The sequence below is a fragment of the Parasteatoda tepidariorum genome, chromosome 5 (assembly GCF_043381705.1).
Source record: "Parasteatoda tepidariorum isolate YZ-2023 chromosome 5, CAS_Ptep_4.0, whole genome shotgun sequence".
NCBI classification, from domain to species: Eukaryota; Metazoa; Arthropoda; class Arachnida; order Araneae; family Theridiidae; genus Parasteatoda; species Parasteatoda tepidariorum.
Genome location: NC_092208.1, coordinates 31,507,839 through 31,534,709, shown reverse-complemented (window position 1 = coordinate 31,534,709; position 26,871 = coordinate 31,507,839). Strand labels below are relative to the sequence as shown.

The following is a 26,871-nucleotide window of genomic DNA, read 5'->3' as shown; positions in this document are numbered from 1 at the left end:
TCTCTTTTTTTTTGCTTAATAAATCTTAAATAATTATAAACGAATCTAAATGTAAATAAGTCTTAAATATTCATGTTATTTGATTTTGCATAATTAAAATAGTTTTAAAACTGAGATTTAATGCAGTTTTGCGTTGTACTAAATAAATAAAACTTCGTGTTTAAAAAAAAAATAAATTTAATACTTATTAAATCTATTCATCATTGTTTTTTAAATAGACTGTAATATAGCAAATAATATGCTTATTTGTTTTTACTTTAAGTGCAATGTTGCATTTTAAATATTTATATTCTTTTACTTAGTTAAAACCTGAGGTCTGTGTGTGTGCCTAAAATTATTAGCCCCCTGGCAGTATAATTCATATTTCGTTTATTTATTATGACTTATGGCAATAAAATAAAAATTCAGAGCTGTGAAATATTTTTTGTTATATTCCTTTATACTTCAGTAATGAAGAGGTTAAGAAAGAGCTGGGCATTATTGATGTTCAGAAATTACTTGCAAAATTGTTAAACACTAAAATATACTTTTGTTGAATTAAAAAAATTTTAAAATATCAGCATGAAAAATTGCTTTTTCTATAATAATAATAAAACTATTTTTTATTAGAAAAGCAAGGTCACATTAAACAAATTATTAATGTTTCTTGCTGCTTTTTTTTTTCTTTCCTGCTAACAATTTACCTGTTGCCCTGATTTTAATTGTCTGTCATGACTTGACTCAAAATATATTTTATAATTGGAATTACACTGTATCACTGTACTTCGTATAAAGATAATTGCCTTCTTATGGTTTCACGCCTTTATTATTAAATATTGCACTGAAAAATCGTGTGATATTACCTTTAATATACTTAGAAGATCCGGACATCGTTAACTACCATTAGCATAAAATAGAATAAAAGTAATAATTTTGCTGCGTACTAAACAGATCTCTATTTCGTCGTATTTTTTTATTTTAACTGAGTTATAAAAAAAATTGTTTCTTAGTCCCTGGCAAGGCCGTAACCAGGATATTTTTTCGGGGGGGGGGGATATGGTAAGAAGCAAGGACAGTTTCAGACATGCAAAGTAGGGAAAAAACATTGTAACAAATATTCTGTTTACAAAAGTTAAACTAGTAATTAAAAAATATTACATAATAATTATTTTTCAATTAATATTACATAATAATTATAATCGATTTTACAAAGTTTACAAAGACATGCGACGGGGATTTGAAGAAAATTTTTCGATTACTTTTTTAGGACAAACCGGAATATCCCGAAATATGCTTAAAGTTTGAATCCCAGAATTTCGGGGGGGTGTCCAGACGGTCCCCCCCCCCTGGCTCAAACCTGGTCCCTGGGGTTTAAGCTACAGGCACAGGAACAGCATGTTAGGGCAGAGTGACCTTTGACTGAGAAATATTTTCACTGTGGAGGAGTTTTAAATTCAGTATTTGTAGTTGTTGCTTGTATCAATAAGCATGTTTTAGAGGGCTTTTTTTAGTTGCTAAATTATTTTTTTCTTTTTAATCAATATGATTGAACCAAGGCACCTTGGAATGATTTTCCATAATTTCTAAAAATTCTGAAGTTTGTAACGGAGTTTGTTCACAAAAAAAAATTATTTTTATGGACAGAGGTATAATGTTTATTGCTAAAGTTTAATATATAATTAAAATTTTTACTTTCTGCATAGATAAATGAAAAATTAAAATTGGACCATGGTACCTCTAACAGTCTCCACTATAGATTTCTCAAGATAATAGGAATGATCTCCTAAAACAAGTTAGAATAACTGAAGTCTAAATAATTTTTTTACTTTTTGGTTGACATTACATTAGGATAAATAAAAGATCAAATTTTGACTTAAAAAAAAAACCCAACTATTTTCATCAAAACTTTATTCATAGCAATATCCCACTTCAAATACCATATTTTTTTTGACAAAATATGACCATAAAACATATGGCATACCATTACCATAACCATTTTAAGCCATATCCAATTGTGGCAGTCTATCTTTTTTTTTTTTTTTTTAGTTGAATAAAATCTATTTTCCTCTTGCAGATTTGTGTGTTTTTGTCATTTTGAATATATGAATGAATAATGCCACTGTAATGGTATTTGTGTGTCTTGTCTATCACTAAAGTTGTAACGGGAACAGTGAGGAAAAAGTTGCGTTTTTTTAAATAAAAAAGAGACTCGAAAATAAACAGCCTTATGATTGTCACTAACAGTAATTAGCTATCGAGATTTAATTTGTATAATTATAATATCTATTGCAACTATTTGTTGTAAAGATTCCTCATTTTAGTGAAACATTGCTGTGTTTCAATTCTCTTTCGATGATATTGTTTCACTCACAAAATCTAATATTTGACATTAAATTTTTAAAAAATCACGTTTTTTCTGATAAAAAATTGCATGGTATAGATCAAATATGGTCTTGATTTACATTGAAATTTTCCTGATATACCTAGAAGAGTCAGATTTTTTTTTTTTTTCTGAAATTTAGGGGAACCCTAATTACATTCACAATTTTATTCAAATTTGGAAAATAAATTTAAGACTATTCTGTAACTTTTATCTTAAATTTCTTAACTAGAATGGGAGAGTAAAAAGTTTTTAATTTAAATATTTTTTTAATTATTATTATCAGGGCTAGGTTGAAACTCAAAGACCATACTTAAATTTGCTGCAATATACGCATTCACAGTATACTCATTCCTTTTAGAATCACAGTATTAATCTAGCATAATTTAGTTGAAATTGGGAAGTTCCTTTTATTTGATCCTGTTTTGTTTGATTTTTTAAGCTGTATCTTTCCAGAAAAAGAATGCTATTGAAATAACTATTATTTAGGTTAACATGTAAAAATTCATTTTATTTCATCCCAATTCTTTTATTTTATTTATTTTTTTTCTTCAGAAATGTCGAAATTCCTTTTATTAAACTTAATGATCACTCAAGTAGTCCCCTTTTGTTCTCACTTTGCGACCCCATCAATACAAGAGAAATTTTATCAGTTATGCGTACTTTAATTGTTATTTGAGTCAGTTGTCGTAGCTCTTTTACGTCGCACTAAAGCTACACAATGGGCTATTGGTGACGGTCTGAGAAACATCCCTGAGGATGATCCGAAGACATACCATCACAACTTTGATCCTCCGCAGAGGGGATGGTAGCCCGACGACCTGCACTCGAAGTCGAGCACTTTACGGTAGAACAGTTTAACGAGGACCAATACCACACACCTTCGGTCCCTACGCAGACTAATCCAAGTGGTCACCCACCCACAATCAATTGTCTAAATGTTTGTCAATTATCTAAAATATTTGTATTCTTCCCTCTAATCTGCCACAACCTACTGCTTCTTTAATTGCGATTGACTTCCAGAAATAAGTATTTTTCTTCTGTGCTTAACTTTGAAAGTAAGCATAAAATCTACATATGTAGCGAGTGCATCTATCATTTCCCTTCATAAATAATTTAGAATCATCAGCAAATATTAAGTCAGAAAAGTGTACGCAGAAGGGATCGTATAATTATATTTAGTACGGAAAAAACAAAAACTCTTTAAAAAAGAAACTAAATCACTAGGCAAGAAAGTGGAATGAAAAGCAAAAGAACCAACTGGATTACCTGAGGAAACTTGGAGGTGTTTCTAACACTAGCGTTTTATTTACTGCGTTTTTTCTTATGCATATACAAATTTTTTATGTTTGTAGTCCCACATTCCATAGTGTAGGTTTGATAAATTTCGACGGCGTTTTGGTTTTTTCTGTTTTAAACAATTGGCTTTATTTTTGACAAAATTGTTAATATGCATCATGATATTAAAGAAGTATTAGCGAAGTTGTAAAGAAATCAAAATTTAGACTTTTCTGTACTTCATACTTTTTGTAGAATTTTTATTATTGCCCACCAAATTTTTTGACGGAATAATAATAGATAGTTGTGCTTCAAACTTCTGCTTAAAATTTTTTATTTAAATAATAAAAAGTGCTTTAGAATTTATAACTATATAGGACTAGTTTTTAAGTACGAAAAGAAGGTTTCATGGAACGGTACTTTATGTCAACATATTTGACGGTAGATTCAAATTAATTCATGAGATTATTAACCTACATAGTTGTTTATTTATAAAATTGTGCGATATATATAAGGTGTCAGCCAGAAGTTCTACGCATCCCAACCAGATATCTCTATTTTTTGTGCAGAATAATCTAATTAGGAAAATATACGAAGAGAAAAAAAACTAATGTCAACCTAACTTCGATAGGTTCTACATATGTTTTAAACTCTTTTATACGTGTTTTGCCAAAATTTAGATCTTTTGTATGAATATTAGTTTCTCGCATTAAGAAATCATTATTTAACCTTACATTTGGAATTTTTTTCAACAATGTCTATGTTTACTTTTGTATTTAATTTAACACAATGAATTAAAAAGAAAGTTGCTTTAGAATTACAACAATGAAATATCAGAGAAGTTCGTATAAAATATTATTGTTGCGCATTATTGACAAAAATATAATAATTGTTGAAAAGTGCAACAAAGGTATAAAAAAATTTTATGATCATTCTTTTTTGAGCTATATTCAGAAAAGGTTGTCAATTTTGACTGCGATTTTCAAAAGCTTTAAAAAAGTGTGTAATTATGAGTGATTTGTATCACCAAAGAATGATTTCTTACTGGCTTAAGCAGAGGATGAGGTTTCCTCTCTATAAAAGAGCCATTATTAATCACTGGTTAAACCAGTTGAAAGAACATCCTCGACCTCTATGTAAGTATAAAATGCAATTTTTTTTGCATATCTTAAATCATGTAGCTAAAATTCAAGAGAGGTAATTCAAATGCATGCGGTCAATAGCATGATACAATATGAAAAATGTCCTTTAAATGAAAATGTGTATTTCTTGTATATGTTTGGTTGAAAATAATGACATTTTAATTTGGCGACATTTTATTTTAAGAGCACGCATCAACAACTTAAGTAAAGGAAAGCATTTTATAAATATTTGCTAAGTTTTTTTGCAATAAAAGACTTTATCTACCTCCTTGAAGTTTCCTTGCTTTTGAAGCGCTAGGAAGCGAGACATCCGACAATTCATTTAAAGATTGGTAAGTGCGTGATGGTCCTTTTTATGAGTCAAACGCGTTTTCTTTATAAAGAATTAATAGTTTCATCTTGAAGTTACAAAAGAAAGAAAGTTGAAATTTGTTGTACAGTAGGTAATGGTTAACAATTTGGGGCCCCTCTTAGATTTGGCGATTTGAACATAAATTTTTTATCAACTATCTCTTGTTTAAATATGTACTTTTTCATAAAAAATATCAATATATTAACAATAAAAATATCAATATATTATCAATTAGCATAAAAATATCAATATATTAACAAGTCAATAAATACTTGCAGTTAATTGTAGGAATGTTCCTGCCACTAATGCCATTATATCATTATGTCAAAAACGTTAAGGTTAATCAAATAATAAACAGATGTAAATAAAAAAAACTATTAGAAAAGGCTTCATATGTAAAAACAAATTACATGGAAACTATATGTATTCTCTAAAAAAAGGTATAGGTAGGAAAATTTTTCAATTTAAAGAGAAAGATGATAAGAGCCGAAATTTCATGGGCACTAATCTCAGATTATAATTTTCCCGAAAAGTAGAGTGATATATTTTATTCTGTCAAATAACAAGAAATTAAATAAAACATCGATTGAAGAAATTTTAGGCTTGGCCAGTATTTCTTACAGAAAAACGTCAGTCTTTCCTAATATACAGTAAGTTAGTAAATATGGTAAGTTACAGACATTAGGTTTCATACAAACTTTCTAAAAAAAAATAATATGATAGCTACGAATTGTGTTTATTCTTAGATGAACCATTCATTATAAAATTTTACTTTTGTTTATTGAAAATATAAAAATTTTAATAACATATATTTTAAATTTAAATGTTTTTAATAAATATAAATTTTTTTCATTTTAATTCTTTTGGCATTTTGTTTCTTTAAATTGTATTATACTTGTTAGTATTGTAATGTTTTTCTTCTTATTTTTATCTGTAGCTGAGGTTGTAGTGAATGTTGATGAACGCTGCGATGGTAGCGGAGATGAACAGACTCATATGTCTGGCGATGGATTGTCTGACACCACTGAGTAAGCATAACTCTTTTTAAAATTCCTTAAATTGAAATATATATATATAGTGTAAATATTTTTTCTTTCAATGAATGCAATGATTCTTTTTATTTTTTAGCTTGCATCACGTCCACAAGGACGATGAAGATTTTGATCTTCTTGAAAAAGGATTGTATGAACATACCAGGTACGGTGTTTTGGTTGATGATAAGTAATTTACTCTTTATATAAACTAATATAGATTTCTATTGTGCTAATGATATAAAAAAATATTTTTGGCGAATTTGTTACCAAATTGAACTCAATCCACCTTTTTTTTAAACTTGACATGCTTAATATCATTAATCAAAATATATTTTTTGGAGACACTTAAAATAATATGCCCGTTCTAGTAGATATGTATTTAATTTATCTGAAAAAGGAAATTGTAAATAATTTTTCTTTCATTGAATACTTATAGAATTTTTAATTTTTTATTTTATTTTTATAATTTGAGCTCTCTTATCGTACAGTGAAATGATAGAGATTTCGCTCTTTTTAAAATAGGTTGTATGAATATAAGTGTTTTGGCTAATAATAGGTAATATTCTCTTTGTATAAATTAGTGCAGATTTTTACAAGCATTCTGCGAATGCTTGGGAAAAAAATTTTATTTATGTGGAATTTCTTATCAAATTGTATTCAAGCATTGTCTTTTTCTTCGTGACATATTTATATAATAGATTATTTTTTTCCTCGCGGCAATTAAAATAGTATGATAGGAAATTATGATAGGAAAATATAATTAAAATATTTATAGATATCTTATTTATCCTTGTACAGATATTTAATTTATTTACAAGTATACTTCATGATTTTATTTATAATTTTAGTTCGATGAATTGGGTCGATGAAGATTTCGATCTTCTTGAGAAAGGATTGTATGAGAGAACGAGTTATGGTGTTTTGGATACTGATAGGTAATTAACTCTTTATACAATTCAATGATCAGTATTGTACTAAAGATTTAAAAATATTTCGGGGCAATTTATTATCAAATTGAAATCAAGCCTTATACGTCTTCCCACTTGACTTTTTTTTAAATTAAGTGAATTGAATTTTTTTCGAGGCATTTAAAACAATAAACTAGTAATATTTATATATTGGGAGTACAAATTAGTTCGGTCCGTTTTTAAAAGATGGCTCTGCTTGTTATATAGTGACAGCAGGTTTCGATGGTTTCAGATAGGTTAAACGTCTGTCAATAATATTCAGTTAATACATAGCATAGTTTATACATAGCTGTAGTTTATATCACTTTGAGTTTCATACAAAAACCCTGTTTTTACTTTGTTGAATAACTCAAATTTTGTGGTAACGAAGCACCATTTGCGGGAGGTTTTATGTTTCTGCTTTAATTGGAAGAAAAGTGCAGCTGAAGCGCATCGAATGCTTGTAGAAGTTTATGGTGACAACTGATAAATCATTCAGGGAATGGTTTCGACGTTTCAAGAATGGTGAATGATGAATCGTTAATAGTTTTGTATACTATGAGCTGCTACAACCTGGTGATTCCATTACGGGTAGTCGGTACGAGCTACAATTGATTCATTTGAGCCGTGCATTACGAGAAAAAAGGCCGGAATACGAGCAAAGACATCACAAAGTTATTCTTCTGCGTAATAACGGTCAGCCTGATGTCTCAAAAGTCGTAAAAAATTATTTGGAAACGCTCAAGTGGGATATTTTACCGCCCCCGCTGTATTCGCTGGACATTGCTCCTTCTGATTACTGGTTGTCAGACGGATGCAGCACGATTTGGCAAGTCACCAGTTCACTTCTTTCGCAGAAATCGAAAATTGGCTCCTAACTTGGATCGCCTCTGAAGACGAGACAATTTTTCGAGATGGAATTCGAAAATTGCCTGAGAGGTGGGAAAAAGTAGTAGCCAGCAATGGACAATACTTAGATTAATCTGTTTATTCATTTTGTTCTGAAATAAATGCATTTTTGACCACAAAAAAACGGACCGAACTAATTTGTACTCTCAATATAATAAATGAAATCATGAAATGAGATTGTATGTAATTCTTTTTTCAAAAAATACAATAATGTTTTATTTTCATTTATAATTTTAATTTAAACAAGTTTCATATTTATTTTACTATTATGGCTTAATTTTTTTTTTCAAATTTATTATTGCATAGGTGAGAGGGGCTATAATGCAGATGTGGTAGTTAAGACAAATGGAATATTTCTGTCACTTATCACTTAAAATATTTCTGTAAATTTTGTAAGATTGCGAAAATTCTGTTTCTCTTACACATGCAGCTGCATGAAAAGAAATTTTAATGTTAAATAAAAATTTAATAATGTTTTTACTTATAGTTGATTTAAATTTTAATTTTGATGATTAAATAAATATTGAATCTTGACTAATTGGCTATTTTTTAGTATGCTAAGAAATATCATTCTAAACAATTTTCGCTTATAATTTAGACTATACCAATGATATACAATTTTTTAACCTTCCACTTAAATTATTCAGCGATCTTCAGATACAGAGAAGTTATACAATATTANTAAATGAAAACGTGATAAATTAATGTCCGATATTTACAGGCTCCCGCAAGACGGCGTACTCGAGCGTTGCGATCGCGAATTGACTTATACCATCCATAAAATTTTCTGACTCGTGTTTTTTTTAAAAAAAATAACTTGTTTTTAATAAGTTTTTTTTACTGTTTTGAAATGCAATTACATTTTAAACTTTATTTTAATTTTAGGAATGTATTTTGTCAAGCTAATTTAAATAATTGTTTTTCTGTTTGATAAATGCTGAGATAAAAGATAATTGAGAAAAATTTCTTAAGCCATATAACAATCCTAATTTTATTTCTTTTCATGCAAATTATGACTTTTATAATTTTTTTATGATAGGAAATTTTACATATTAGCGATTTATCTGTTTAATTTCCACGTTGCTTTTATTTCAGGTTAGTTACTCGTATTAGAGTAGTTTACGAACAATAATTTATTTATTCAAATGTGGTTTAATTCTATAACACTTGGTAAGAAGAAATCCTAATTCATGAGATATTAATGATTTTTATAGGAAAACTCGTGTTGACGTGATTGTGAAGACCGTGGTTGAAATCGCGGTGAGAAAGAGAGTCACCGAGAAAAAAGGATTCTTTGAATCCATCAGTAGTTTGTACGGTTGGTTTAAAAGGTTCTTCTAAAACTGTGCACATATAGGTAAGATCGAAAATTGTTCTCTCTTATACTTTATACTCATTAAATTTCTAAAAGCTTCTGATTTATTCGTCCTATTGACTTAGTCTGGAATTTATTTGATTTTAGTAAGAAAATTTTTTTTAAAAAAAATACATCTTCTGTCTATAAAGATTAAGTCTTATCACGTTTGACTCCTTGCCACAAATAAATTCAAGATGGCGGCTAAATTTCGTCAGGGGGGGAGGGACAAACTTCAGACTTTCATATTAGGCTCAACAAACCTCAACTTTAAACATAAATTAAAATCTTTCTTCCAATTATTTATTATTCAATAACATAGGAGCTCGCCTACACTGCAGTTTTCATATAAAGAGAAGTAATGATCAATTGATCAACGTTTATACAGTCCATAAACACTTTTTGTGGAAAGTACATTTTATTTTATTTTTATATTATATCCGTCTTTGAACAACCGACCCAATTTTGGGTTAGCGACCACTAACGTTCAACTCCGTAGCCTCGTAACTTTGAACCAATCCAGAAGACAAGGAAAAATCCTGGATCAGTACCCCCAGAGGTTTTGATTTGTTATGGGAACATGGAGGACTTTGCAACTCGACAAATTTAAAGTGCATCAGTCACCATTTACTACACGGGGAGTCTTTGGCCGGCGGGGATCGAACCCACGAACTATTGGCCTTGGACCCAGTGCACTACCTACCAGGCTATCCCGGCCCCTGAAACGTGCATTTAAAAGAAGAAGAAAAATTGTTGCGTTTTTTTTCTTGTTGAGAAAGATACGTTATTTTAAAAAAAATTATACGTTATAATACGTTAAAATACGTAAAAAAAAAAACGTTATTTATTTATTTCTTTTTCTTTTGCACTGAATCATAAATACAATATTAATGCAATGCATGATGCCATGAAATGTTATTTTGAATTATTGTTTTCCTGATTATTAAATTCGTTGAGACACATAATAATAATAGCACAATTATAAGGGATACAACATACATGGCCTTAAACTTTCTCCTGTTAATTTCAAATCATTAAGACTTATAATAATAAGAAACAGTTCCTAATTGTCCTGATTCCGCGGCTTCATTTCCTCATTAAACGTTTGTTCCAGATTGATAACTCGCATTATTATATTATTTATATCAATAATTTATTTTTTTAATATGATTGAATTTGATAACAAAACAACTTTAGGCAAAGAAATTATAATTTATGTGAATTTATTATTTTTGCAGAAGAACATTTGTTGGTGTGTTTGAGAAAGATTGGCTGAATGCACTATGTAAAGAAAAGCAAAAAGGTGCAAGGAATTCTGAAAGTTCTCAAGAAATTTATTCTGTTGAGAAATATTGAAGAATATTTTGACCATACCATATTTGAACTATTTCATAAACAAGCCAATGCTCTTTACAAGCCAATCAAATGTGTCTAAAAAAAAAAAAAAAAAAAAAAAAAAAAAAAAAAAAAAAAAAAAAAAACTTCTTAAGAAAGTGTGTTTGCATTACGTTTAATAAATTACGGGTAAAAAAGAAGAAAAAAAGATCTTGTTATATTTTGCAAAAAAAGAAAAAAAATACAAAAAAAGACTTGTTTCTAATACGTATAATAAATAATGCATAAAAAATTCGTGTATTTTGCAAAAAAAAAAAAAAAAAANAAAAAAAAAAAAAAAAAAAAAAAAAAAAAAAAAAAAAAAAAAACTTCTCAAGAAAATTTGTTTTCTATTCTCTCCATAAATTATGCGTATAAAAGGAGAGAAAAAAAAATCTTGTAATTGTTAAAAAAAATATATATATATATATATTTGAGAAGCCTTATCTTCAATACATTTACATTTAATGACTTATGGGCAAGAAAGAAAAAAAATTCTTGTTACATTTTGTAAAAAAAAAAAAAAAAAATTGGGGTGTAATGCGACAGGCCTCCTTGTGGTGCACCCTGGGTAACGCTAAATCTGTCGCAACGTTGCTCTGCTTCTTCCTTTTCTTTTTAGCATTTGAAAATGGCAGTTACTATGGTAAAGAAAAGGCTGCTTATCTTTGCAGTAAGGATGAAAGCTAATATTTTCCTTATAATTCCACTTTTAGGAATCGTTTTTAATTCATTGTAGATTGTATAATGATGTCAGAGGACACCATTTGGTACTAATATAAATATTTCTAAAAAGCAATTTTGTAGTATCTTTAAAAGTATTTTTTCAGCGCGTTGTCTGAACTTGCAGGAGGTTTTGCGATTTCCACATCTCGCACTTTGCGATCGCCTGGCTAATCCTTATATCACCTCACTGAATATGTTGGTCAAATTTTGGAGCACCTTATGTAGTACATACATTAGAGAGGATACTCAGAGATAATTGTATAGCTTTTTGAAATGCCTATTTATTTGAAAATTGATTTCATATTAAAATATGAGGAACATGATTTCCAAAAATTCCCTTTATTTTCAGAAAAAGTTATAGAAAATTTAAAAATATTTTTATTTTGTTCAAAAATGCAAAGTTCTTGGGCAATTATTTAACACTAATATGAGAAAATACTTTTTGCCACATTTCCTTTAGAACAAATTTTAACATTATAGGTAAATTTTAAGAGAAGATTATTATGCATATTTAGAACATGAGATGCAGTGTCAATGAGGCCCCCTTGTGCCCCGATTAATTCGTTTATAAATTTGGTGACTTGGCCTCGCATCCCAGAAGAACGCCTTCATACGACCTTATTCCCAGAAAGCTGGAAATGATTTTATTTCATTTTGGGCAAAAAAGAAAAATATGTGTTTGCGACGGTTCCTGAAATGAGCTAAACTTTTGAGATCCAAAAAACTGCTACCTTCTTCGGTCTTATAACATTTAAAAGATACTTCATTTGCAAAATTTAATTCAAACCATAGAACAATATATTCCGCCTCGAGTGATATACAGCGATGCAAATTTTGAAAACAACAAACTAGAATGTATTGTTCTTACTAAATTTACCAATCAAGACCCCTTGGATATCGTAACTGTTTTGTAGATAGTGACAGAAAACTAGTTAGAAAAAGCAAGCGTTAGTGACTTTTGGAGAAGAAGATATTAGATGAAATTAGGAATTTGAGTGAGGGGCAGTAGGAAATAACAAGATTAAATAGAATTTTCTTTTTCTAACTTTCAAATTTTACTTTTGAAAAACACAACAAAAATATTTGCGAATCTCAAAGAAAATAATAACACTTTAAGCTTGGATATATCGAATAATTTTTCAAAGAATTACAGAAATCAATTATTCTTTCATGAATTTTAGTGTTTCCATTTTGTGAGCCTTAAAAGATTTGAGGACCTGGGGTTTCACAGATGGTGTTTCTTTGTCACGGAACACATTATTTGTTTTACATATAATGAACGTGGAAAGGAGAATCAAGATAGTTTTTATTATTATTCCTACACCCCTTCATTGGCTGCGATAGTACTTCTACTTTTTTCAGACAAGAAAAAACAAAATGCTTAAACTTTTCCGGAAAATTTCCAGTTTTAAAAGGAATATGTTTCTGTTTTCATGATCCTAAGAGTATGCTTAATTAGGTTTCTGATGCAGGGGCCAAATTTATAAGGTATCTATATATACGAAAGAGAACAAAGCTATTCGTATCCTAAGTCGCTTACATCTCTTTCAAAAGAGACTCTCGAAAGTTAATTTCAAATTGGCATGTTTGCCTACAACCGAGGCATCTGCATGACAAAACTGTCCTGAAGGCATACCTTCAAGTGCAACTGTTAAACCTTCCTTGTTGCCCAAGACTGAGAATGGAGGCCGAACCATAAAAAGATTCCGATTTCAAATACCACCAGAGGCTCCAAAACTACTGAACAATGTTTCATGTTCCTGTAAAACCAGATGTCAAGTCATTTGCTCTTGTAGCATAGAAGGAATGCAATTTTCAGTGATATGTGCAAACTGCAAGGGCCACACTTATAATGATTGTCTACATGAGGATCATACTTTAATGCTAGAAACATATTCGTATGACGAAGAAGGGGTCTCACTTCAAAACACTTTCGAACGTGAAGATCTGGAAGATGTTCTTAAAACAGATGAAAACATTTCTGGACTATCTTAAGTCATAAAGAAAAATATTATCAAAAATGAAGCAATTTTGCAATAACCTTTTATGCATTTTTTATGTTTACGAGTTACTTATAGATTACTAGTTGTATATATTATTAGTTATATTTATATATTATTAGTTATATTTATATATTATTAGTAACATATTGTTATTTTACTTTTGTTATCAGATTGCTATTGCTAAACGTTTATTAGCTGTAATACAATGAACATTATTGTGACTTTCTTGTTATTCATTCCTATAAGCAATATAGTATATATTTTTTAAATTGCCTGAAAAGAAAGCATTTTTCATAACCTTCCGCTGCTTTGTAAGTGAAATCAGAAAATAAAATAACAATATGTTAAAGATAAATTTACCATTAAATGATTCACTTAATGTAATATCAATGTGAAAAGTAAAATCATTTGAACTCAATGGAAAAATAAAACACTGAACGTGTTGGATATATTGTAATAATGAATAGGGTCGAGTTTTAAAATTATAGGTTAATATAGGGAAAACAAAGGCCTTCACATGTATAAGCAGAGAACAAACACATAAAATTGATATTAAAATCAGACCCCCTTGCGCCCAACTAACTCTTCTATGAATTTGGGGATGGCCGTATGTCTAGGCATAATTTGGGGCTTGGTTGTTCTGTATTAAAAAAACAATAATAAGAAAAAAGAACGATGTTTTTATTAAAATTACCATACTGTAATAAAAATAAAGGTTTTTAATGGGGTTGAATAATTCTGTAATAAAAATACTAGGGAGGAAGACCCGCGCTGAGGATTTTAAATTATTAGCCAGTAAATTAGCTAAATATCAAAAGTATTCGCCAATTTTCGTAAGACTTCGCCAAATGCAAACCTGACAGTTTTTCATTATTATTTTTTTTCACGATAGGAAATTATTTTAAGATAGTTTGTTTCAGGATTGTATTATTTGGACTCAACTCTAAGCGGTTATACGGCGCATCTGCCGAAAATTACTGCAGTCTAATACAAAAACACTGATTTAATTAAAAATAATTAATTATGATGTGATCAAGTATATCACATAATTGATTCTTCAAACAAATCATCAAGACGTTCTGTAACTAAAGAAAGGGGTATCTTTCTATCTGTATCCTTCGAAGGATCTGTATCCGTGTCGTGTACATCAAAACTTAGTATTTGAGGTTTATTCTTTTTTCATTAAGAATAAGTTAGTGAATGTTTTAAATAAAATAAAGACTATGAGATTTTCAAAACGTACGCCCATACTACGGAATATGACCACCTGTCTGCGTAATGCAATTTTAGCTTTCTAACGGTAGGCCGCAGAGGCAGATTCTCATACTTTTGCATTAGCATGCGCACATTACCTCTTCGCATCCTAATGCAAAATAATACGAATTTGTCACTTGTACGTCTTTTTCTTACCTCTTGCTTTCTCAGTTTATAGTTTGCATGTCCTTTCCACGGTTTTGCATAATGGGACCAAATTATTCCCATTGTGTGCCCCGAATTATCTATAAATTTGTGGCTTGGTATGGATGTAATCAAATAATCTTAATTAAAACAATACATCGGAATAAATTTCAATCGCAGTTTAAGTAGCACACATGAAGGCTGTCGGGTAGCAACTTATTGACTTCGATCACGCCCCTACAATGTTAAAATTACTTTTAACTGTTTGAGATCCATTCTCAGTCCTAGCAGTCCGATCACCGTCAAGAAATAATGAAATAATCTATCCATGATGGCCCAGTGGATAGAGAATCCTACTTCAGTCCGATCCTCAACTCCGCTAACACCATCCGATTGCATGCAATGTACGTGTATATAAAATCTATGGAATCGAAAGTTCCGTGGTGGGTCACTGAGAAGGAGCATGAGTACAGACAGTTGGAGAAAATTTTCATTCCCTTCAAATCTATGGATGGTGTTTTCTACACTAGAGAACGCTGCAAACTCGGGACTGCCTAAATTTCCGGGTTACTGTTTCAGTTGTATTTTAAAGCCATTTGGCATCATTGTGTTTTGAAATTCTTGCAAACAATGTATTTGATTACTTATTACTTANTTACATAATTTAATATCATTTTAGTTACAAAATGTCTCCATAAGGATTTATCAAAATTTCATAAGAAGTAGGATTTTTTCAGGCATATTTTTATATCCTACACTAAGAACAAAAGTATGGCAAAAACTACCAGAATATGGTAAAATTTACCGCGTCTGAATGAACATCAAAAAACTCGGTAATCCTTACCGACGGACTTTGATTGGTAATTATTTTGATAAAATTGAGAATGAAATACAGAGTAGATGGGATAAAACTTGGTAATTGTCTCAAAATTTGCTCATTTTATCATGATATCTAATATAAAGAACATTTATTTGGTTAAATTTAATTTTCAGTTTTGTATATTTTATTAAATATATGGTAGTAAGAACTATAATTTTGTAACGTAAAATTTTCGGTAAAACGCTAGCATGTGAACTGAAAACATATCAAATACAATAGTTTAAAAGACCGTCGCCAATAGCCCATTGTGCAGCTCTAGTGCGACGTAAATGAACTACTACTACTACTACTAAAAACACCATCCATATTTAAATTGAGGAAGTGGCCTCACCCATGAGATCCCCTTCTGCAGAGGGCAAAAATTTATGTTAGCGCATATCTTCAGATCATCCTAAGGGAAGTTTCCCAGACCATCACCAATATCCCATTATGTAGCTCCAGTGGGACGTGAATAAGGTACCAACTTAACTACCAACCAAGAAAAAATGAGAATATAATCACTGAAATATTTTCATCTAGGGATATTTTATGTTTTCTGGACAGCGATGGGGTTTGCGTGAATAACATTCAGACTGAACGGTTTCTTGAATTTAATGTAGTGAGAATATGCCTTAAATAAATTTTTTAGTTAGCGAGTGTTTTTGAATTGACCGTCACTCTGTAACTGTACCGTATGTGCGAAACTACCGATTGAAGTCGTCAATGTGGCGATTGTTTATGTGAGGCATCTTAGAAAGTAATTTATAAAATTTAAAAAATGAAAGTTAAAGGACAGGTATGTCTTTATTTTAAATTATGTCCCTTTTTGTAATGATTGTTATCACCTATTATTGTATATAATTGTAAAGTGTTATAAATGTTCTTTGGAAATGTTAGAACTAAGCCTTGCCATGCATGGTGTCTTATTAATTATTAAATTAACTTCAATCTTTATTTTATCGTAATTAAATATTTTTTTGTTTGAATTCTCAAAATAAATTTAACTATTTATTCATTTTATAATCGTTTTTATACTCGTCTAACATATGTTAATAACTGATAAGATAAAGTTTAGGTATTGCTTGCTCAAATGAAATGGTAAAATATTATTTGTACAGGCATGTATTCTTTCAATATTTTCATTCAGTGCTGGCATTCTTTCTGGATATTGTTATTATTAAGAGATCTTAAATCAGGGTAAAAGCAAACTAACTGATTCCTCAGTTTTACTAAGTAGGCAGCACGATTTGTTGCTATGTGTGCCTCTCAAGATAATTTCTATTTTCCCTAAAGTATATCATAATAATTCATAATTAATATTGATTTCTAGCAAATATATTTATGTATATATATGGTTTCGTACGCATAGCTTCCAGGAAATTTTGCTATTTAGTAGTTCATTTCTTACTTTATTTTTGGAAAATCTTATTTTTCTCATGAGCTAAAATTAGTTTGTATTAATATTTTGTTTATATTCATTTTTATTTTATGATGGAATTTCAAAATTCTCACAACAAAAACCTTCCTCCAAATACAAACCAATTATTATATTACAAGTCAGGGGTCTGTCCAGAAATTTTGTGAATGGTCTGTTCTTATTAAATTGTGAAGAAATTACTCGTAATTTGTGAATATAAAATAAACGTTTAGTCACATTCTTTCAACCAGGGTCTGCTTTTGTGAATTTGTGCAAATAGGGTCTGTTCAAAAAAAAAATTTCAAGGAGTTTTTAAATTGTATAGACATACAAGATTATGCTCAACACTGTTAAATTGTAATTAAATTCTAGAAAATAAACAGCAATTGCTGGTACTATTTTAGAGATGCAGCATACAAATATTTGGTATTTAGCCTATACTGCGGAACGCAGAATATTCATTTCAGACGAATAAAGGAAGGAGCTTCTGCTTGCTGAAGACAAAACTTAGTTCCTTTGCATTTGTCTTTCTCCCCCCCTCTTTCTGGGAAGGATTTATTCGATTAACAAATCAATAATAAAGATAAACAAATTTGTGAAGGGTCCAATTTAAAGATAAATTATTTTGTGAAGGATCCGTTAACGGACCCAAATTTCTTCTTAACAGACCCCTGCAAGTCTGCTATACTACCTACAGCACTAGTTTTGCCCTACTATTTATTAGTTAGTTACTAATCAACCGTTAGTATTTGCAATGCCATGTAAAATCAATGTTGTAAGTTAAAAGAAAATTAAATCCTTAAATACATTTTATTATGTGTCTATTAAAAATTACTTTAGCTAGACTGTCTTTTTAAAACTTAAAAAATTCATCTTTCTACTGTTAATTGAAGATTATATTTATCACTTGTTATTAATCAATATCTTTAGTATCTTCTTTCTAATTTTCTATTATCAAGATATTTAATTTTTAGCAAAAATGTGTAACATCTGCTAAAAAAAATCTTATTGATAACTTTGGATATGAAACAAATTAATCACTGATTACTCAAATTTTTTTATAATTCAACAAACTCATTGATTCAATGAACAGTGTATCATAATGATTTAGAAGAAAGACATTTGTCATTCTTCAGAACATCTCTTGATGTCGAATCAGATCATATTCATGCGAAATCATGGAAATATTTTATTATTTATATGCTTTAGAATTTACTGAAAAAGAACATTAGAAATCTTGCACATAGTGTGATAAAATTTATAAGAGGTAGATAGTGTTAACTTGTGTACATGCACTCTTCAGTCCTGAGGACTGAAATTAGATTTAGCGGTTTGAATTTCACCCTCTAATTATTATATGTTTGACTTTTTTAAAAATTAAGTTTCAAAAGAAAAAGAATTTTTCCTACCATTTGAAAATTTAAACATTTTCTGAGAAAATTGATAATTTTTTTTTTAAAAAAAATGTTGCTATTTTTCATAATTAATGCCAAATGAGCAATTTATGATATCTCACCATAATGGAAAAGTGGTAATGACTTAACTTCACCATCTGTTTGTAAAAACAAAATTCACATTGTTAAATTTGAAACTGCTTGATATTTTCAAATTCAGGGCAAAGTTAAATTAAAATGATGTAGGTCAAAATTTTAATAATGGAGGGAAATATTAATAGAGATATGAGTGACTCCAAGAAAGTCAGAATTTAGCAATTGGTATAGTGAATACTTACTTGAAGGTGCTATTTTTGATTTGCTTAATTTAATTAAAAGAAATGTTTTTTTTTTTTTTTTTGAAAAAAAAAGTCTTGGATATAATATATGGACCATCCTCATTAAAAGTAAGCTTTAATTTTTAAAAAAAATTCTGTTTAATGCTAGATTGTGTTAATTGGTCAAAAAATAGGTCTAAGTTCAGTGTTAAACGAATTTTTATTGACCTTGTTAATATTGAATTCAATGTTACTTTATTATAATTAGTAATTATAATTTATTATATTGATTTAGTTATAATTAGTATCTTTTGTGATAACTGTCCACATGTAACAAGTTTATAAAAGAAAGTTCAATCTTGAGAATTTTGAAGAGTGGTGCATCTTGTGAAACATGAATGTATTTTTAATATTCTATTTTTAGCAGTAGAATTGTGATTTAGATTTTTATTGGTTATCACTAATATTTCTAAATGTCTTTTAATGCATAACTGGATATTAGCAGGAGAAACAGGTAATCAAATTATAAAAGTAATGTGTACTAATTGATGACTTGTTGTTAATGTCTGATTTTGTTTTTCCTTTAGTTGAAGGAGTATAAAATTATTGGAAGGAAACTTCCATGTGAAAAAGAAAAAAATCCACCATTATACAGGATGAGAATATTTGCACCAGACAAGGTTACTGCAAAATCAAGATTCTGGTATTTCACCAGAAAACTTAAGAAAATCAAGAAGTCTCATGGTGAAGTTGTTTCTATATCTGAGGTATTTATTTAGTTTTTATATATATATTAATTACTGTTAGCAACAAAAAGTGATGATTAAAATTCTTGTCAATAGCATATTAAAAATAGTAAATAACTCTAAAAAAAATCACAAAATTTACAATGAGATAGAATCATCTCACTTCATAAAAGTGATTGATCAAATCAAAATCAAATCATCAGTTTCTTTAAATACAAATAGAAAGGTGCTTGGTGTGCACTTGAATGCAAGCAGGTTCTCTCCATAGGGATAATTGTTTTTTCTTAACTTGCATCAGAGAATAGTATGTATGTTTTATACCGAAAAAAGGATCTAAATTTTTCTGTGAAATTATCTGATTTTTATTTTGAAACACTTTAAAGCCCAGCTAATGTAATTTTCGAACTCTATGTTGTTCTGATAACTAATTAATTTTGCTTTTAAAAGCATTTGACTATCCTTCATTTTAGCATATTTGCAGAGAATTGCTAGCATAATAAATGTTAGTGCGTTAAACTTTAAGCAATATTCTTCCTCTGCCATAAATCTTATTTTTATAAGAAGGTGTAAAGGATAGCTGAGTCTGGCTACTTATTTTAAGAATACTTAAAATGTTACAAGTATTTTTAACAAGGAATGCACACATAAATGCTTTTTTATATTCCTATTTATTTGCTTACTGATTAATAAATCTGCAGCAATAACCCTTAGTTGCAAAATATGCATTTCCATATTTAGCTATTAATTTTTTTTCTTACATAAGAATTATACCTTACTAAATTATTAAACTTCTTAATATGTTAAATTTGTGCACTGAAATATACTTGTAAATTTAGGTTTATGATAAAACCCCCACTAAAGTCAAGAACTTTGGCGTATGGTTAAGATACAATTCTCGAACTGGAACCCATAACATGTACAGGGAATACAGAGACATGACTGTGGCATCTGCTGTAACTCAATGCTGTGAGTAATTATTTTTATTTTATTTCCTCTAAATATTGCAATTTGGTTTGGGCTTAAGCTTGTTTTTGTAAAGACATGCATACATTATTTTTTCATTATAGCTAATAATAGAAATTATTGGATATTATCTATACTTATCAGCAAGTAACTGTTAGACAAGTGTTATAACTTTCTCCTAAATTTTAATCATGAAACCAATTTTTTTTAAAGTAGAGATTACATTACTTTATTAAAAATTTCAAACTAATAAATATTTTAGATTTTAATTTTTATTAATTTAATATAGTCTAATTTAATTTTAATAATTTAATAAAATATTAATTAATACATAAATTATTGCAATATATATTGTATCAATGTATGCCATAACTTTGTTGCAATCACGTGTATACAGCTCGATCATCTAGAAAGCTCAGGTGAACAAAATTTTGGGAACTAATAAATTTTTTCACAAAGGATTATACATTTTATAATCTGGTAGTAATAAGGTTATTGTGTAATTCCAATCAATCATTTATGAATTTTGTCCTGGCTTCTATTTAATAGGAATTTAGATTTCTTTTTTTTTTTTTTTTTTTTTTTTTTTTTTTTTTTTTTTTTTTTTTTTTGATAATTTTTCTTTAAATCAGATTTGGCAAGTTTTTTTTTTAGATCTGAAACATCACCTTTGAAGAATTAAGACTTTCAAACTCAAATGAAACTTTGAGTTATTCTTTCAGAACTGATTGCCAGCTCAATGAAATTGCACAAACTTTTTTTTGCAAAACTTTTCTAAACTGAAATCTGTCATTAAGATCAAATTAATTTTTATAGTAGATAAAGCTACTTTATTTTTCATTATTATAAACTATTTCAAAGTAATATACTAATGATTCATAGGTTCTTAGATTCAAAATAATTGCTTTTGAAACTTCAGAGAAGTAAATAAAAGTAGTTTTTTTTATTCCTGAAGATAGTTTGATTGGCAGAGAAGATAAATTGCCATTAACAGATAGAAATACTGTTTGTAGCTAAGCAATGAATTATCCAAACTAAAGGAAAAAGATTTAAAACAATTCTGTGTGGTTTAAAGTTTTATGTGGTAATATACACATACCTTAATAGACACCTTAAAAATAAGAGGGAGTATTTTTTCTGATCTTCAATGTTTGGATAAAGATAATTTTAATTAAGGTTTCAGCAAGTTTTAAATCATTGCAAACTTTTATTATTTAGGAATTATTCTGTCAAGAAGTACAGCTAATGAGGTTAAGTTAGTGTGTGAATGCCATGTTAAGCCTTATCACGAGGCAGTGCTGCAATTGAAATAAAGATTTGCTGCAAATAAATTTTCTTAGCATCTAATGCTAATCAAAGCTACAATACTTAGAAGCAAGCCCATGATTATGTCTTTTTATGTTTATTTTCTTGAAATATTGGACAATTATAATGTAGAAGCATTGTTTTTGGTATTAAGAAGTCATCTAGATTTTTATAGTTTAAGAAAATTCAATAATATATGAACTGACAAAAGAAAAGTTTTGGTCCTAATTATTTTTCGATGGTTTTTGGCATGTTTGTTGAACTTTTATTTGACCTTAGATATTCAATATTTAGATTATTTGCGTCATTTGGTTTTAAACAAAAAGTTCTGCATATTTGAATTGTGTACCTTTTTTAGTTTTATCTTTCACCTAGAGTGTTCATTTTTATTCTTTTTTTATGACATTTTATACTTGTATCATGTTGTGAAGCTTTTTAACTCAATTTTCAAATTATGTTATGGAGAAAAGTTGTTCAGCTCTTTTAGCATTGTCTGCACAGAATATACTTCAGAGTTTTACATGGATGCAAATGGATATGAGTTAACCATATTTTCTCTAAAACTGTTCTTAAAAATATTTCATTAGAAGCAACAAAATTAAGCACTATTGTTCAAGAAAGTTTTTGAGCTACTTTTTTAAAGATTATGTAACTAAAATATTAGCAAAATTTAAAAGTATATAACTCGAATAAATGGTTACATAAATCTTGAACTTGCTATTTTTTGTCTTCTCTGCTACTTAACTTCTATTATCAGCCAAAAATAAACTAAAAATTTTGTGTTAAATCACTGTTGAAACAGTATGGTTTCAAAAATGAAATCTTACTTTTGAAAAATGCCAGTTGAAAGATTTACAATTGAAGATAAAATAACATTAAAGGCTGTTAGTGGTTTTCTTGCTAAATTGAGAAATCTTCAAAACTGGGGCATGTGAAATGGAAATTAGAAATAAAAGTTTGTCATGAAAAAAGTTTTTCTTTCCCCCAGACGTGTTTTGTATGGATTTGTTGCTTAAATTGCAGTCTGTGCTATAATTTTCAATATAAATGCTCTATCTAAGTTCACTTTTGTTTAGAAGTTTTTTTAGTGAAGTTGATGATATTTGGAAATTTTTTCTCTTTCTTTCCTTTGTACTCTCAAATGTTATTCTCTCTACCCTGTGTTAGTAGTTATGTAAAATTGCACTAATATTCGGAGGCTTAGTGTTGTGTAGCTTTGCCTTTGTTGCGAGTGCATAGATTAATTAAATGTTTGTCGCCTTTGTTTAGGACATTTCCTAAACGAAGTGAATCAAATTTTGACAGCTTTTTTCATCAATTCTCCTTCTGTGCTTACAAGTTTCTACCCAGCCCTAGATATTTGTGTTAGTGGTTATTTAAAATTGCACTAAAATTCGGAGGCTTAGTGTTGTGTAGCTTTGCCTTTGTTGCGAGTGCATAAATTAATTAAAAGTTTGTCGCCTTTGTTTAGGACATTTCCTGAACGAAGTGAATCAAATTTTAACAGCTTTTTTCCTCGATTCTCCTTCTGTGCTTACAGGTTTCTACCCATTATTAGATTTTAAATGACAAGGTATAAAATTTGTATGGAATTAGTTAAATATTTCGAGTCATTTATTTAATATAAAAAATCATTTGTTTTGTTTGATATCTCAAGGTTTAAAAATTTTTCTACCTTACTGATAAAAATTAATATCCCTAATTAGACTTTTTATTGATGTTATCCTTTTTTTTAAAAAATGTTTTACAGATAGAGATATGGGAGCCAAGCATCGTGCCCGTGCAGATTCAATTCAAATTTTGAAAGTTCAAGAGATTGAGGCTTCCAAGTGTCGCAGACCTCACGTTAAACAGTTTCATGTGAGCAGATTTTTTATAGTTTCTTATTTTGTCCTTTGCTGTAATATGTATAATGTATGTATATGATTAGGTGGTTAAGCTTATTGGTATGTATGTATAGGTTTTTATTGAAATCTATTCAAGTTTTTTATTTACTTGCTTGAAGTGTTAGGTCTGGTGAAGAAAGTAAGAGACTAGGTCAGATAGAGAATAGTGTTAAAAATTTGAAAATCTTACAATAACATACCGAGTTTCTAAAATATTTCTAATATAATTTGAAAATTTAGATAAAGGATTAATGGTTAAGATGTAAAATTTTGTTAAAAAATATTGTTTTAAAAATTTCTGCACTAATTTACAAGCCATGGAAAAATACTTAGCAAGTTTAATTTAAAGGCTATGGAGAGTCTGGTAAAGGTCAGATATTTTCTTCACCTAACTTTTATTGTTGATTCTTGAAAATATTCTGCCGTAATTTTAGTTTTGTTTTTAGTAGATTTGTTCTTAGTGTTTAGTAGATTTGTGTTTAGTAGATCTGTAAGTTAGTATAAAATATGAAATTTTTGGTTCTAAATTGCAATTATGATGGTATGATTGGTTTGTTCTTTATTAACGCATTGTGGACTGGTGATGAGTTAATTTGTCTTCATGTCCAAGATGATGACCAATGTTGAGTTAGACTTAATGCTTTTTTTTTTTGCCAGTGTTTAGGATAATGTTTTTTTTTTTCTTCCCTCAACAATCCTGATTTTTCTGATTCAAAAAAAAATGCTTAGTCGTGGTTTTTATGTGCATTCAGATCATCCCATTTGATATTTGACAAATTGCGTTTAGATTATTTGTTACTCTTTTTCAATAAAATTTGCATTTATTATAAGTACACCATGGCAGAAACATGGCGACATTGTCACAGAACGTTACAGAGGCCCCACAGAAAGAATTTTTTCTTTGGGAAGTAAAAAAATTTGATTTTCTTTTCTGCTGTAATTTTTAAAGGATTTTTTTTCCCTTAAAATTAAATTCAAAATGTGCCTTGCTTGCAATCAGAGAAGAAAGAAATGCTTGTGATTTTTCCTACTCTCATTTGAAAATAATGAAAGATAGTTGATTAAGAAATTTTGGTTTTCTTTACTGTAGAAAGTTTCAAGACTTTTCCTTCAGAATTATATTTAGAAGATGCTTTTCTCACACATTGAATTCTCACTTGAAAATTTAGAAAAATTCGATAATCACTCGCTGCAGCTTGAATTTCAAATTGATTATACAGAAATAAAATAAAAAATCCTAATTGTAAAAATTAAAAAGATATTTCGCTCTAGGAATCATGTTCTTTCTTTCATTTTTTCTTCTAAGAGCATCAAATTTGACTGAGTGAGGATTTTCTTGCAAATGCTAAAATTTGTAGTAAAATAATTAATCAATGTGGGATGGGTTAATTTGTCCTTTTTTCTTAAAAAAAAATTGATTGAAATAAAATCTGTGCAATATATTTAATGAAAATTTTAAATCATGTGTTGGTCTTAATTTTAACCCTCACAACTCACACCAATTCAACGGTAAATATATGTAGTGTTTTCATATCCCCCCCCCTGCACATATTGCTATGAGTTTTTAGATGTGTTTTATTGCTTAGTTATGTGATTTTTTAAATAATACCGGTATTATGTAGCGTGAAGTTTTAATCGGAGATTCAAAAAATGACTCATTGAGACACTTGGTTCTCGTCAATATCCTTCCTCTTTAATCCATGCAGTGTTTCAGCCGTTCTTTCAAGAGTTATTGCTACGAATTTTTACAACTTTTGTTTAAAAATATATATTACTTTTACTATAATAATTTCAGCTTTTTCGACATTGTTTGATTTTTTATTGCAAGTCAATTGCTGCCAATTTCCATGAGGCTTTTTAAATTCCAATTACTTCTTAGTTGATATAATTTCTACAAGTAACATTTGAATCGAACATTTAACTAATCACTTTTTGACGTGCTCAATTTATGCTGATAGTATCTTAAATCTATGGTGTTTTGAGTGCATTCTTGGCAGTTATTGATATTGATTTTCATGTGGTTTTTAAATATCCTGATATATTTCTGGCTGTATGAAAAATTCGAAATACGCATTTGGATATTTAATTTTTAACATTGACTGTCTTTTATTTTTGTAGTTACTGCTATTCATTTCTGTACTGTTTTTAAAATCTGATACAACCAAATCTCGAAATGACACGCATTTAGCAACCTCTTTTTTGAAAAGTCTGATTCTCATGATTTTTTTGGGATAGTTACAGCTTTCATGATTTTTATTTAATGTATATGATTTACAAAAATCGAAAAATTAAGTAATAAATGCATATTTCCTTCTATAAAATGTGAAATATCATTCATAATATTAAAATTTAAAAAAATATGTATTCAATTTTAAAAATTATACAATTTTAAGTTTTTTTTTATAAACACAATGTTGCTGTTGCTTAAAATTAGTAACATGCATAGCTGTTTTTATTAAAAGTACATTGCTGAAAGACATTAGTACTAGAGTAGCTTGTCACAGAAGGTTTAAAAAAAAAATTCTGCCACAGGGCTTAAGCATAGTAATTTGTATACTTTTGGTTTGTTGTTTGCTCTGTTATGTATACTGTTCTAAAAAACCCTTTATCTCTTGGCAAACTACAAGGCCTGCAAGTGTATTGTTAACTGTTACTGATTTCTTTCTTTTTTTTTTTAAATTTCAGGATAGCAAGATTAAATTCCCTCTGCCATCAAGAATCAACCGAAAATTCCACAAGCCACGCTTCACAACTATTAGGCCAAATGCTAAATTTTAAAATTGTATCATATTGAAACAATAAAAGAAAAGGTGTTACTAACGTGTTTTTCTTACTTAACTTAATATCTATCTACTAATAGTAATGTGTTGTAGCCAAGCTTGTGTTATGTGTTTTGTATATGGTTATATAATCAGGGGTCTGTCCAGACATTTTGTGAAAAAAATACTCATAATTTTTTAATATTAAATAAGCGTTTATATATATATATATGTCACATTCTTTCAACCAGGGACCTGCTTTTGTGAATTTGTGCAAATAGGGTCCTGCTATTGCAAGAATTGCTAAAAACCTTTTCAAGAGGTTTTTAAATTGTAAATAAATACAAGA

At 28.8% G+C, this 26,871-nt stretch overlaps 2 protein-coding genes and 2 non-coding genes across 4 annotated transcripts; all 4 read left to right on the top strand.

Moving 5' to 3' along the window:
• Positions 1-5,884: 5,884 nt before the first annotated feature.
• Positions 5,885-10,910, top strand: LOC139425691 (uncharacterized). Its single transcript, XM_071181250.1, has 5 exons — positions 5,885-6,159; positions 6,260-6,328; positions 7,014-7,100; positions 9,236-9,378; positions 10,614-10,910. Exons 1-4 carry the CDS (start codon positions 6,041-6,043, stop codon positions 9,360-9,362), a joined length of 402 nt encoding a protein of 133 aa, XP_071037351.1. The 5' UTR covers positions 5,885-6,040; the 3' UTR covers positions 9,363-9,378; positions 10,614-10,910.
• Positions 10,911-16,370: 5,460 nt separating this feature from the next.
• Positions 16,371-26,579, top strand: LOC107444182 (ribosomal protein L18A). The gene is made up of 5 exons (XM_016058267.3): positions 16,371-16,531; positions 19,451-19,630; positions 20,446-20,575; positions 23,628-23,737; positions 26,449-26,579. The coding sequence occupies exons 1-5, from the start codon at positions 16,514-16,516 to the stop codon at positions 26,539-26,541; spliced, it is 531 nt and encodes a 176-aa protein (XP_015913753.1). The 5' UTR covers positions 16,371-16,513; the 3' UTR covers positions 26,542-26,579.
• Positions 23,057-23,184, top strand: LOC122269469 (small nucleolar RNA SNORA68). The gene has a single exon (XR_006225201.1). It is a non-coding gene; the product is annotated as a small nucleolar RNA SNORA68 (small nucleolar RNA).
• On the top strand, positions 23,259-23,386 carry LOC122269468 (small nucleolar RNA SNORA68). The gene has a single exon (XR_006225200.1). It is a non-coding gene; the product is annotated as a small nucleolar RNA SNORA68 (small nucleolar RNA).
• Positions 26,580-26,871: the final 292 nt, after the last annotated feature.

Excerpts from the sequence above, each read along its gene's own strand:
- LOC107444182 (XM_016058267.3), top strand. Across the intron at positions 20,576-23,627 it reads ATCTGCTGTAACTCAATGCT|ATAGAGATATGGGAGCCAAG; the intron begins GTGAGTAATTAT and ends AATGTTTTACAG. Across the intron at positions 23,738-26,448 it reads CTCACGTTAAACAGTTTCAT|GATAGCAAGATTAAATTCCC; the intron begins GTGAGCAGATTT and ends TTTAAATTTCAG.
- LOC139425691 (XM_071181250.1), top strand. The coding sequence starts at position 6,041 with ATGTTTTTCTTCTTATTTTTATCTGTAGCTGAGGTTGTAGTGAATGTT. Across the intron at positions 6,329-7,013 it reads GGATTGTATGAACATACCAG|TTCGATGAATTGGGTCGATG; the intron begins GTACGGTGTTTT and ends TTATAATTTTAG. Across the intron at positions 7,101-9,235 it reads GGTGTTTTGGATACTGATAG|GAAAACTCGTGTTGACGTGA; the intron begins GTAATTAACTCT and ends TGATTTTTATAG.